At 33.0% G+C, this 14854-nt stretch overlaps 1 protein-coding gene across 3 annotated transcripts; it reads left to right on the forward strand.

The window, feature by feature from the left end:
- The first annotated feature begins 1594 nt into the window (after positions 1-1594).
- LOC111998299 (putative dehydration-responsive element-binding protein 2H) lies at positions 1595-6348 on the forward strand. Of its 3 annotated transcripts, XR_010626138.1 has the most exons (4): positions 1595-1762; positions 1886-1926; positions 5218-5989; positions 6082-6348. XR_010626138.1 is itself a non-coding variant. In XM_024030400.2 (3 exons), exon 3 carries the CDS (start codon positions 5270-5272, stop codon positions 5864-5866), a length of 597 nt encoding a protein of 198 aa, XP_023886168.1. In that variant the 5' UTR covers positions 1595-1762; positions 1886-1926; positions 5218-5269; the 3' UTR covers positions 5867-6016. The 3 variants fall into 3 exon arrangements, 2 of the variants coding, with proteins under 2 accessions (XP_023886168.1, XP_065622420.1); XM_024030400.2 differs by lacking the exon at positions 6082-6348 and having other exon boundaries at positions 5218-6016; XM_065766348.1 differs by lacking the exons at positions 1595-1762; positions 6082-6348 and having other exon boundaries at positions 1908-1926; positions 5314-6016.
- Positions 6349-14854: the final 8506 nt, after the last annotated feature.

The raw sequence follows: 14854 nt of genomic DNA on the forward strand, positions 1-14854 counted from the left end.
TTTTTCCCTTTTTTTTTTTCATCTCTCATATTTTCACTCCAACCAAACAGAGCCTAAGGGAGTCAATGAACTTGTAACTTTAACATATACTCCTCTATATCTATAAAGGAGGAAATGAGATTACCAATTGAAATATAATTATAGTTGTGATTAGGATCTCATTTATAAAAATAAGTCTTACTTGTTCAACCAACACTAAATAAATGTTGTACTTAAATTTATCTTTCCAACATTCTCTCAAAAAAATATTTATCTTTCTAACAGGGGTTCCCAAAATTACCCTTCTTAATCACGAATCCTTAAAACATTTTTTTTATTGGCAAGAATAATTTTATTAAAAAGAGAGTATTTTATGTACAAAAAAAAAAATGAAGAAGTCTAAAGAATTATATATATATATATATATATTGTGTAATTCTTTAGACACACAAAAAGCTGATGACTCTATGAACAATGCAATGAAATTACTATTTGTAAATCCCCATGCTCCTGAACACTCATATAAAAGAAACTAGTGAAGGTTGTTAATAACTACTTTTCACATATTTAAATGTTGATTGCATTTTCTCTATTTAGTCCACATCAAACATAATGAAACTAAATTCCAAATATCCAGTATAATTACAACCAAGAACTAATTGTTTGTAGTTTGTAGAGAGGGTATAAGGTGGAATTTTGAAATTTAGCTTTCTACTTTTTAGCATTAGTCAAGGTGTTTTTTATTTTTTTTTAAATATATATATATTTTTAATTTTTAAATTTACCTAATTTTTAAGTATAAAAAACCATAAAACTAAGTTTTAACTTTTAAGGTTATGTATCTCCAAAATAATTAAAGGGTTTTCTTGTATAAAAAAAGTATAATATATAAAGTGATTACAATATTTTTACAATAATTTTATAACAAATTTTAAGTAGGAGGTTGTTAGAAGTTCTAATTGAACCCACCACTAGTATCAATTTTTTAATAGATAATGTTATAAATTTAGTTGTAGCCAATGTCTACAACTCTACCCAATATCTTTTTATTAATGTGAATTTTAATCCATCATTGTGTTACATTTTCTTCTAATATCATCTATACTTGAAAAACTTCTAAAAGATCTAAAATTAATAGTTATGTCATCAATCAAATGTTTAAATAAGTTTGTAAATTGAATTGTAAATAATATTCGATTAACACGAATTTTGACATGAGTATTAAGAACATAAATAACATATAATTAACCAGTTATAATTCATTGTAAAATTATTGAAAAATATTTTGAATGTAATATTATGCTTTAAAACAATGAGAAGATAGCACTAACAAAGAATCCCCATTTATTACGGGTTTATTTTTTATTTTTTCCTTGAAGCCTCGTTTCCCCCTAGGTGGTAGGTGCAATTCACTGATTATCACAAGTTAACAACGCACTCTTTTTTGTTTTTTTTGAAAAAGGGATCCAAACTGAAGCCCCTATAATGCATTTGGCAAGTTTTTCGGCCCCTTTTACTTCCGACATGGGCTGGGCTTGTTCTTTAAGATACCAACAGACGCAATGATTCATTTTTGTAATTGGGGGAGGTTAGGCGGTGCGATATATAAAGCGCCAAAAGTCAAAGCTCATTTCATATCTTCATTTCATTTCATTTTTAGGGTTTACATTTCAAATTCGAAAATTCTCTCTTCTTAGCTTCGTTCTTGTCGAAGCCTCTCCTTCCCCCAAATCCTTAATTCTCTTTACGTCTTTCCTAAACTCCGATCAGTTGGAGCCTCAAGGTAAAAAGCATCGTTTAATTACTCTCTCTCTCTCTGTTATATATATATATATATATAAAATTTAATTTAAACCCTAAGTCTAAGTCTAAAATTTTCATTTTCTTCGATATTGTTTTTTTATAGCACAATCTAGACTCTGCCCCTGGAGCTCCAGTGGCAAAGAGGTAATTTTTTCCCTCTCTTTATCTCTCTAATTTAATTTCTTTAGATTCAGATCTATTTAAATTTCTAATTCAAATATCTATATATTTAATTATTCTCTGTATATTGATTGCTAGTTCATTGATTTATTCTTTCAAGTATATCTTTTAGTGATTTATTGCTTGCCAGTGGACAAAGTGGTAATTTTAGGGGTACCCATAAGAGAAAAATTGATGAAAATAATTTTTTTGTGATATTAAGGTGCGAAATTAAGAGTCAACTATGGTTTACTGTGAATTATTGTGGGGTTTAAGGTCTTGGTTGAAATGGGTCTTGGTTGAATAATGGGTTTGAAGTTGAAAATGGGTTTTTGGGTTGGTTTGGTTTGGTTGAGAAAAAATTATGTTTTTGCTGTAATTATCTTGTTCTTGCATTGATATAAGATATTAGTGTTGGTGTACTAACTATGTCACAATATTTTACAAGATTGATGTTAAGTTAAATGGAAATGAAGGCCATTGAAAGTGTGCAATTATGCATTGTGCTTATTTGGTTTATTACTGTTTCTTTGGGGAAAATGTGCTAGTGGTCTATGTAGATATGTGCAGTGCTCAACCTTTTCAATTTTAAGTGTTTTGGTCATTGGGAGATTTTGTTTGCTTTATGAATTGGGGTATAGCCTGTTGGTGTGCATATGATGGTATTGCTGGCTGTGAATTTTTGGTGTGGGCATTCTTGTCTTTGTAGGTTATGCCAACTTTTTTTCTCATTCTTTTTGTTCAGCCTCAATATGAATTTCAATTATATAACTTTGGGTTTTATGTTCAATCCAAATTTCACATTGAAATGAAAGTAATCGTCTCATCTATGCATAATTCATGCTTGTGACAAATGGAATCATATAAATTTTGTTGACAAGTTTACTGTTTTCCTTTCTTAAAAGTATTAGAGCATCCACAGCAGCTGTGGCAAAAAAAAAAAAATGCCATTTTGCCACACCAAAGACCTACTTTATTATTTTATCACATTATTTTACAACATCCTATTTATCAGAAGTTTTTTCATTCAATTCTATACATTAAAATAATATTTACTGCATATTAAAATAATATATTATCCCCTCCCCCATTATCATCAACAACAGCAACAACAACCCACATCGCAAATCAACTGCCAACCAAAAAAAAAAAAAAACTCAAACAAACACTACAACCAATATCAGCCCCTACACCAAAAAAAAAAAACACCACAACATCAACCACCACATCCAATATTGGCAGCGCTGCTGGTGAGACCCCTCCACACTCCACAGCCACAAATCTTACACCCACAACCCAATCTCACTCCCACAACCCACAACCCGATCTGAGACCATCCCAAATCTCACACCCACAACCTGATCAACCTACCACCATCAACCAAAATCAGCCAACCACCAACAATCAAAACAACCAACCACCAAAAAAGAGAGCGAGATCGGCGAGATCGGAGTGGTAATGATGATGGCGATGATCGGAGTGGCCTTACCTATGCCGCTTGCGCCTCCGGTGATAATGGCCACCTTGCCTTGGAGCTTATTGTTTGAAGATGTGGAGTGTGTCATTTTGTTCTTTCTCTGTTAAGGGAGGAGCTAGGTCTGATGTGAGAAGAGAGAGAAAAAATCAAGACCAGAAGTGAGGAGAGAGAAAGCCGAATAAAAAACAATATTTTGGTTTACCATTTGTGTCTGTACCGTTGCAATTTGGCACATATACAACATCTAATGGGAGGTGTTTTTTGTGTTTGGTGTGCCAAATGTGCCAAATATTTGGCGTTTGGCACATTTGGCACATCTGTTGTGGGTGCTCTTATGTGAAATTGCCAAGAGCATTTATAGCTCAACTAGTTGGCACCTCTTGGTGTTTCCATTGGAGACATGTAAGGTTCAAATTCTGCCTCCCCTTTTTATTTTTTTCAATATTATTTTTTAAAGTTGTACTTATGTAGTATTTGCTTCTATAATTCTATTTGCAATTGAGAAGTAAAATAGTGGTTTTTGGATAGAATGAAAAATTAACAAATTGCATTGGGAGTTATGCTTACCTTTTAATGATTATGTTTTTGAAAGGATTTTCAATCATTATTCATTTTATAGAAATGGCAGAGAAGAGAATAGGGTTTGGCTTGGCAAGGAAGGCTACGAAAAATCACATTTTTGCTTAAATATCTTGTTCTTGCACAGATATTAGAGTTTATATCCTAACTATGTTACATTATGTTACAAGATTGTTGTTGAATTAAATGGAAGAAAAGACCCCTTGATGTGTGCAATTTTTGTGTGTTATTACAAGATTTGTTTACCTTTTCTTTAAAGTGTTATTTTAAATTATTAATTTTTAGTTTTTAGTGTGTTTTATTTTATGTCTGTTTTATTGCATACTGCCTGTAAAATTAGTTATGCAAGATGTATTTGCCTCTTTGGCAATGAGAAATAAAATGATGATTTTGGCTAGAATGTGAAATTAATTAATAGCATTAGGATTTGTGCTTACAGTTGAATGGTTATGCTTTGAAAGGATTGTCAAGCATTAATTATTTTAGAAAAATGGAAGAGAACAGAATAGGGGTTTCAGTTGGTATGGATGGCTACAAAAAATCACGTTTTGCCTGAATTTTTACTCTATTAGTGGCATTTGTTTGTCTTTATCTAGTACTATGTGTTTTATTGTATCTTTTTTATTTGAGTACTCTGTTCCAATCATATTACAACATTCATGTTAAAACTTGTTACTTATCGTAAAGAAAAGCATTCATGTGACTATACTACCCTTGGATTAAAATAGAAGTAATTAAGCTTATATGTTGTGACAGTCCTAATTTTATTGTGAATGTCTTACTTTATAGGGCAGCACTACTCTGGGAATAATAAAAGCAGCTGAAATTACACAATTTCATTTAGATTTGCTTTCAAAATATGCTGATCCAGTCATTAAAGTAGTTGAGATAAATTTACAGGGATTTTTTTGTTATTATTATTATTATTAGTTCATTCAAATTGTGCTATTCTTTGCTATTTTGGTTTTTGAAAGGTTCTCTTTTGGTGTTCATATTATGAGTTACTGATCAGAATAAATTTTGGAACCCCGTTAATTTGCATTTTCAGGTTACCATGCCAATATTATGCAATTTTGCTGTGGATAAGTTCTTGTTTTGGTTTTGTTTGGATATTTTCTGACCTTAATAAGTAGTTTTGGCCTGTAGATAGTTTAGGTACATTTCCTTTGTGATGAAGGTTTGCCTTTCTGAAATCGAAGTCATCTTTCTAACATTGGCAGGTAATTCACATAGTTTTCTGGATTTTTTTGTTCGTTCGTTAATTCAATTTGCATGCGTAAGTTGGATAAAACTCATTCTAGACGGGATGGATCTAGATCCCTGGCCGATATTCTCACGAAGTGGAAAGAATATAACGAGCAACTTGATTCCTCCAACGGTGAGGAAAAACCAGTCCGTAAAGTTCCTGCCAAGGGTTCGAAGAAGGGATGTATGAAAGGTAAGGGAGGCCCAGAGAACTCACGTTGTAATTACAGAGGTGTTCGGCAGAGGACATGGGGAAAGTGGGTTGCAGAAATCCGGGAGCCAAACCGGGGTAAGAGGTTGTGGCTAGGTACTTTTCCAACAGCCATTGGAGCTGCACTTGCGTATGATGAAGCTGCCAGAGCCATGTATGGTTCTGCTGCCCGCCTCAACTTTCCCAATGTTAAGATTTCGTCTTTCTTAAAGGATTCTCCAAAGGATTCTTCTTTAGTTGCAACGACATCAGGGTCTTCTTCAGTGGCAACTGCAGGAGGGTCTGAGTCGTCAGACGAATCTGAGGGTTCTGCATCAGAGGGCATTGATCTGAACCCTGTTTCTCCAAGTGTAAAGCATGATGATGGGGTAAGTGAATTGAAAGCCAATTCGTCGCCTCCTCGAGTATTATGATGTATATTTTCCATATTTTTACTTGGGTGATGGCCAGAATTTTCACATATGTACTCAGGTATGGCTGGATTTTGATACTTGTATTTTGGTGGTGGCTGGAAATTTGACATTTGCGCTTCACTGGTGCGCTATAATATCTGTCTTTTTCTATGTTTTGTTTTTGGTTGAGTTTTGAACTTTGATTTTTCTAATGAAACGCGCATTTGATATCTTAGGATTTTTCCTGGAATAATGCAATACAAACTACAAAGAAAACAATCTTACAAAAAATCTTGTAGCGGCATGCCATGTAAGCCAAATTGGAAATGAGGTTTGTTATGGTTGGATAATCTTTTGTTTGCTGCATTTTTAGCCTGAATTTCTTTTAAAAAAATGATTTGTTAATTGATGAGAGCATAACATGTAATGCTCCTTAAACAATATACCAAGATACTCGTTGTTATTAAAGGGCAAATATGATTTATGAAAAAATATTTTATCCAGGGAAACAGTAATCTTTATTATTATTATTATTATTTTGGGTGAGAAACTTGTTATTTTGTTTACTGTACCAAATCTGATGGCCTTGTATTCTGTAAGATATCGATGCAGGTCAGTATGAAATTACACGCTAAAACCACCCTGAGAGAGGTCTTTTAACTTTTTACCTAAACTCAAGCGGGTATTAGTTGACATGAGAATATTAGATAGTTCACTTATATATATATATATATATTAAAGAGAGTATTTTTTTTTTAATATAATATATATATATATTGATTGTTAGGAGTGTTGTAACTCAATTGATACTTGGTGGTGTTTTCAATGGAGATATATATGATTTAAATCCATCTCCTTATAACTTTCCACCTCTCGTTTTGTAACAAAAAAAAAGAAAAAGAAAAAGCGGGCAGATACTCCGACCCTTGGGCAAAACAGATGCTCCTCATTTTCCAACCCTCTAGAACTATATATGTAAGCTTCTCTCATCAAAAAAAGAAAAAGAAAAAAAAATAGAGAGATATATGTAAGCTTATTTTTTTGATGGAAATATGTAAGCTTCTTTTTCTTTACATTATATTAAGAGGGCTCCCATATGCATCAAAAATAAAAATAAAAAATGAGGGTCCCATATGCAAACAGGAGCCTGAAACTGTGGACCAGTTTATGCCCTTCTTTTTTCTATTGAATTGAAGACGTTCTATTCTAACCAGAAGGGTAGTGACTAAGTTGTGAATTCAGGGGACATAATCTTGCATATGGGTGCTAAAACTTGAGACACCACACCAAAACACACAGTTCATATAAAAATGAAATTCTGGTTAGCAATGCAAGTAATCTTAGACCATAAATTTCGACTTCATGAACTCTATAGTCTATACAATGAAAGTGAAATAGCAAGTCACATCAATATGGTCCAAGACATTACAACCACCACCCACAATTTATTTTGAACATGTTCAGTTCTTATGCCCTCAGAATAATCGTCTTGCAGTAGCCCCAAGTAACCAAAATCACTTAAAGGGGGCCAGCTTGTGATAACAATCTCTCGTCTAATTAACAGAAACCATGAATCTACATTGCTATTATGTATGAATGAGATGAGGGTACATGTTTCTGGTTAGAGTGCCAACCATAAACATGTGGAGCACTATGCATATGAACAACTTACACAATCCAATTATCCGTTTATATTCATGCTTGGTACGTCTATCTGCCTGACATTTATTTAATTTATTAAATAATCATAATGTATTTTCTCAATTTGTAGTCATTAACCATCGACTAGACCAATCATTTCGCTAATAAAACAATCACCACAAACCATTGTCTTATGAAATAAATTTGGCTTCCCCTTGAGTTAGGAATTAGGATGGATTTTTTTTTTTCCTTTTTTCATGGAAGAGTAACGATGTATTAAAGTCTAAAGATTTGGGCTTTTTTAATAATTTGGTTGATGAGCCAAGTTATGCTACACCTTTCTTCTTCTTTTTCTTTATTATTATTATTATTATTTTATTATTTTATTATTTTTTTAATTTCTATAAAGTATCAGTTATGCTTTACTTCTGATATAGTAACATTTAAATATTCACTCCTCGGTTGTGCACAGATAAGTAACCACTAATTCTTCTCAATAAAAAAAAGAAAAAAAAAAGAAGGTAACCACTATTTTGTTTTTAATCGGTAGCCACTAATATTCCTCTCAGTCATCAAATATTCCTCTCAGTCAACGTTGACTACTGCAACTGAAACATGTAACAACTTGATTGCATTATATTATTAGGGTTGTGTTAACGGACCCTCCATTAACACCAAATTTTATGTCAAAATTTTTGTCTTTATGTTAATATTTCCCAGCTTTATATGTTTTAGAATCAGCTTTATACAATATTTCCGATTTATTTAATTTTTTTATTAAGTGAAACTTACATTATTTTAACCTTAACAAGTACCACACAATACTTATTAACATTTGTCTTATTATTATTATTATTATTATTATTAAAAGTGTTCAAAATTCTTTCAACACTTATAATTCTTGTGGTGTGTGTAATCCTGTCACATACATATTACATAATTAAAAGGAAAAAAAAAATTACGAATCTTTAAGAAACTCTTTAACAAAACAAATAAAAAAAAATCCTTAATATATTAGTTGACTGGAAGTTTGGAACCCAGAATTTCTAGAATCTCATGAGAATTTAGAAACAATTAGACTACTTCTTTAGATTTATGTTGTTTTAATTAACTTAATTGATAAAATATTTTGTCATTAAATAAGAAGTTTAGAGTTTGTTACCATAAAAAATCAATTGGTGTCTTGCTAGATAAGAAAGAACAATCTCATAAATTAAAAATCAATCGTGTATATATATGGTTTATAATTACTTGATCACGGGATCTCAAAGCCCATGCAAGTTTTTATTTATTTATTTATTTTATAGGACATGCAGATAGAGCTAGCCAGTCAAATACGAGTACAAACAGAATTATCCATCGATATCTAATCGAGGGGTATGGTCTAAAATCCACTCACCGACTTCCTGTTCCAAGGTGCCACGCAACATGGGAATTGGGATTCCAAGACAACGATCGATAAACAATGACCACATGTTCATGATCTTATCCGGTATTAAGTATCACATTGTTTCGATTCTAAAACCAAAAAATAAATAATAACAATAACAATAATTAAAAAAAGAAACATTTAATCGAAAGGAAAAAAAATGTAAATTGATCATTATATTAGCCACTAACCTGTTCAATGGACACAAAATTTATTAAAAATATTTATGATGTACATACTGTGGGACTCAATTTGGATTGGACCCAGAGTATGAATGAGTTTTCAGCCGAACAAGCCAAACAATAAATTTTTAGAGAGTGGATCGAAGGTTTAGGTATTGGCCGGCGTTCCGGGAGCATAAACTCTCTTCTTTTATTAAAAATACTTAGAACTATTTACAACTGGGGATGCTCCTCGGCCATAGGCCGAGGAGCCCCTTTTCTTCCTTTTTTTTTTTTTTTTTTTTTTTTTTTGTGTCGCCAACCTACTGTAAAACGACCACTTAGAACAATCGCCTGGTGCACCGGCCAACGCACTAATCCTTCCCACAGACGGCGCCAATTGTGGGGACTCAATTTGGATTGGACCCAGAGTATGAATGAGTTTTCAGCCCAACAAGCCCAAACAATAAATTTTTAGAGAGTGGATTGAAGGTTTAGGTGTTGGCCGGCGTTCCGGGAGCATGAACTCTCTTCTTTTATTAAAAAATACTTAGAACTATTTACAACTAGGGGATGCTCCTCGGCCATAGGCCGAGGAGCCCCTTTTCTTCCTTTTTCTTTTTTTCTTTTCCTTACTTTAATCACTCCTCTTTATATAGTCTTCATTGTCCTATCTCGTTCTTCCATCTGTTGATCATCCATTCGCCTTTCCTCTGACCGTCCATCATATCAGAGGCCTTATCAACACTCAAGTGGTTCACACTGATCAACGTCGCCCTGCTAAGGGGTTGCATCCCCATTAATGCGGCCAGAGGGGTTAGGTGAATACATTAAGTGTGGAGGTGACAGCTTGCTCTGGGATTGTCCCTTCCCAAAATTATCCTTAGTATGCTGAGGACGAAGAGGTCCTTGGCGTGGATCCAAAAAAGAGTCTCTCCCCAATTTAGCCTTGGATGGTCATCCTTCCTCGGCGCGGGCCTTGGGCCTACTACAAGATGGGCTGAGGCTATCAGGCCCACGGGCCCTACACATACTATTGTTGAAAATTTATATCATATCTATTCTTTATTTTTCAAATAAATAATATTTGTTAAAAATAAATAATCTAAGCCAGAGAATTTATATAAAAAAATTGATTTAGTTAAATTATAATTTGTTAAAAACATATCAAATGTTTTTCCTGGTGTTTTTATTCATCTTTTCCCCTTTCTTTACTACATTGTTTATTTTTTTGTCAATCCTAAAATTAGTTTTTATCAATAAAAAATATTTTTTTTATTGATAGGTATGGGAGTCATGTTATTATACCAAAATTGATATTTTTTTTTAAAAAATATTTTTTTTAATTTCTTGTACGAACCAAACACTAAAAATTACTTTTAAGAACATAATAACCAAACACCTTTGAAAATATTTTCAGCTAAAAATATTTCAAACAAACTCAGCCTTATTTTTGTTTATTTTCTCTGTACCAATGAGGTATTTTCCTCTTTCACATTCTCTTTTGTATTCTTCCATCCCTCCCACTCCTTCTAAGTTCAACAAAATAGAGACGCTGCATCGGTGCATGGCTTGAAAAGTGAAAAAGTCTGTGATGTAGCTTTGGCCTTTATCTCTTTTGACTGTGGTAGTTTGGTGGACAGTTGGTACTTTGCTTCATTTCATCATATGAATCATGAATTAACTAATGTGACGGCTGCTTAGCTTGCATCTACCACCGACTATTTATGAGGAAGTCAAGTTTTTCTTCAACGAACTTCGATTTTCTCACCTAAAAACTGTATCTCCCTTTTGTGATTTAATTTGTGAAACCTTATTATGATGTTGATGAAATTAAAACTGTTGCAAGATGTTGGTATTAGTGATACGTTCGGCCTACAAAAGTAGGGTATCTGGATGAGCCTAACCGCTTCGAGAATGCTAATGTACATGAGCAGAGAGTACGTGTTTTTCCAAGCGTTTTCTATTGTTAGGATTTGAACACGAATCTCTATCTCCCAAACTCGTAGGATGATCTAAACCAACCCCAATAGTGCAACTGAATGCATGTAACTGATCATGTAAGTGAGAGATTTGATCTATTGTTATTAAGCAAAAACAAGATATTTGATCTATTATTGATTGCATTTCAATGCAGAAATATGTAATTTTGCATGCGTGCATTATTTACACCATACAAACCATTATGCCTTCAGTTGTCCTTCATTTATGTTCTATATATATAGAATGTCTTATCACATGCGCTTTGACTTTTTTTTTTTTTGTCAGAATTCTTTTTTTTAATTATAAAATTTTGAATAAATTTGTTTTGAAGACATGTTAATAGAAAAATATCCTATTTTGAAGTATTTAAATAGGTAGTTTGAAATATATTTTACTGTGTTGTTCTCAATTTTTTCTCTGTTANTGATTGCATTTCAATGCCAGGAAATATGTAATTTTGCATGCGTGCATTATTTACACCATCACAAACCATTATGCCTTCAGTTGTCCTTCATTTTATGTTCTATTATATATAGAATGTCCTTCATCACATGCGCTTTGACTTTTTTTTTTTTTTGTCAGAATTTCATTTTTTTTTAATTATAAAATTTTGAATAAATTTGTTTTGAAGACATGAATTAATAGAAAAATATCCTATTTTGTAAGTATTTTAAATGGAGTTGAAGATATATTTTTACTGTGTTGTTCTCAAATTTTTTCTCTGTTAAATTATAAAATTTACAAATATTTTTGAATCATATAAAAATCTAGTCTAAACTTTAAAGGGAGAAATCATTTTATAAATAGAATATATATATATATATATATATTTTTGAATTGCAGCCTTGCCAAAGTCCAAATTAAGTCATTAAAGTATAAAACTAATTGATGAATGAGTACTTTACATGAACCCCAGTCAATAACAATTCAATTCATCCTCGGGATTGTTAACTAAACGTGGATTTCAAGAGGCTACTAATAGCAATTGGAAATTGGAATAGACAACCATGTCATTGCCAATCTCCAGCTGTAACTGCAATGCCAGCTGTGAGCTGTGTGTCATTTTCGTACCAAAAGACAACACTCTTAACATTGCCAAGAGAATAAAGTTAGAATTTGCAATTTATAGAGGAACCTCTTCGTTTGCTTGCTGGTTGTCACGAGTCAGGACCTAATTAAGAAGTAATCCTCAGATCAGATACTGATGAGTAAAAAGAGTAATAAGATATATGATTTCAGGTAGGTATAGAATATGCTCATCTCATCTGGGCCATTAAATAATAATAATAATAATAATGGGTGATGATAGTGATGCTGCGTACGTGGACCCACGCGGCCAGCCAGGCGCTCCATCATTTATTAATTTTTTTGACACTTCACCAGCATTTGTCCACTACTTAGTTCAACAGCAACAACTAACAAATGATACATTTTCTTTGCAAATGAATCCATATGTTTATTAGAACTCGAGTCCGCTTTGAAAAATTTTGAGCATGTTTGTTTGTATAGCAAACAAGTCAAGTTCAAACACAAGCCAATCTCATACATGATGATATGTTTATGAACAAGCTCATAAACATGCATTCTTGATTTAATTATGTATAAATATCATACTTTTATTTGTATAATTGTCTAAAAATATACTTATATACACTTGAAAATTGATTGTTTGAGTATGTAACTAGATTTATTTAATATCAAATTAGTATTTGTAGTTTATTGATAATATAAAATGTTCATTAATAGTTAAATTCATAGATTTGTAAAGGAGTAAATATATATATATATATATATATATATATATATATTTTGAATTGAAGCCTTGCCAAAGTCCAAATTAAGTCATTAAAGTATAAAACTAATTGATGAATGAGTACTTTAATTGAACCCCAGTCAATAACAATTCAATTCATCCTCGGGATTGTTAACTAAACGTGGATTTCAAGAGGCTACTAATAGCAATTGGAAATTGGAATAGACAACCATGTCATTGCCAATCTCCAGCTGTAACTGCAATGCCAGCTGTGAGCTGTGTGTCATTCTCGTACCAAAAGACAACACTCTTAACATTGCCAAGAGAATAAAGTTAGAATTTGCAATTTATAGAGGAACCTCTTCGTTTGCTTGCTGGTTGTCTCGAGTCAGGACCTAATTAAGAAGTAATCCTCAGATCAGATACTGATGAGTAAAAAGAGTAATAAGATATATGATTTCAGGTAGGTATAGAATATGCTCATCTCATCTGGGCCATTAAAAAATAATAAAAATAATGGGCGATGATAGTGATGCTGCGTACGTGGACCCACGCGGCCAGCCAGGCGCTCCATCATTTATTAATTTTTTTGACACTTCACCAGCATTTGTCTACTACTTAGAGTATTCGCAGTGGAAATTGTAAATGCTAAATCTAAGGAAATTTTAGCATTTTAAGCTTAAAAAAGTCAGTAGCTGGGATTGTAAATCTGAAGAATCCTAAAAAAATTTAGGATTGTGCTACAGTGCGATTCTACATGTAGAATCGCACTGTAGCACAATTGTATAAATTTTTTAATCACTTTTATTCTCTCTCTCCTCTGTCTTCTCTTTCTCTTTGTCTGTGGGGCTGAGACGTTTCTTTCTTTCTCAACTCTCTCTTTCTGTTTTCTCATCTACGCTCTCTCACTCTCTGACTCGCTATTGGTGGAAGCAAGGTCCGTTGAAGGCGTGGCGGCGATGGCGTTTGCTGATCGGTGATGGCGTGGGTTTCAAATCGGCGGCGTGGGTTTCAAATCAGTGATAGAGTATTTTCGACGGCCTGGGTTTCAAATCGGCGGGGTGGGTTTGCTGATCGGTGGCTTGGGGTTGCTGATCGGTGGCTTATGGAGTTCGGCGAGTCGACGTGGTGGGTTTGAAGTGATTTCCTCGAGCGTGGGTTTGAAGTGGTTTTTCTTCTTGGTGTGTTTCTGGCAATTTTTTTGTGTTTCTTGGCAATTTCCTCGATCGGTGGTGGTAGTTTTTGGCAATTTTTATTCCTCGAGCGTGGGTTTGAAGTGGTTTTTCTTCTTGGTGTGTTTCTGGCAATTTTTTTGTGTTTCTTGGCAATTTCCTCGATCGGTGGTGGTAGTTTTTGGCAATTTTTGTGTTTCTTGGAAATTTCCTCAATCGGTGGTGGTAGTTTTTGGCAATTTTTTGTGTTTCCTTTCCTCTTGGTGGTTGTTTCTTGTGGTTGTTGTTGGTGGTGAGTTTGGTTGTGGTGGTGGTTGCTGGCCGGTGGCGTGGTGGTGGCAAGGTGGGTTCTGGGTTTTTCTTTTTTTGGAACAGGGTTGCTGTGTTTTTCTGTGAGAGGAGTGCATTTTGTTGGATAATATATTTTAATGTGTAAATATATTATTTTAATAAGTAGGATAAGAAAATAAAAGTTGGGATGCTGGATGTATAGTAAAATAGTATTGTATAATTGATAAAGTGACTTTTTGGGATGGTAAAATAGAATGAGATTAGCATTCCGGCTGTGGATGCTCTTAGTTCAACAGCAACAACAAACAAATGATACATTTTCTTTGCAAATGAATCCATATGTTTATTAGAACTCGAGTCCGCTTTGAAAAAAAGTTTGAGCATGTTTGTTTGTATAGCAAACAAGTCAAGTTCAAACACAAGCCAATCTCATACATGATGATATGTTTATGAACAAGCTCATAAACATGCATTCTTGATTTAATTATGTATAAATATCATACTTTTATTTGTATAATTGTCTAAAAATATACTTATATACACTTGAAAATTGATTGTTTGAGTATGTAACTAGATTTA

Source organism: Quercus suber, unplaced genomic scaffold, assembly GCF_002906115.3.
Source record: "Quercus suber isolate HL8 unplaced genomic scaffold, Cork oak 2.0 scaffold_24, whole genome shotgun sequence".
Taxonomy (NCBI): domain Eukaryota; kingdom Viridiplantae; phylum Streptophyta; class Magnoliopsida; order Fagales; family Fagaceae; genus Quercus; species Quercus suber.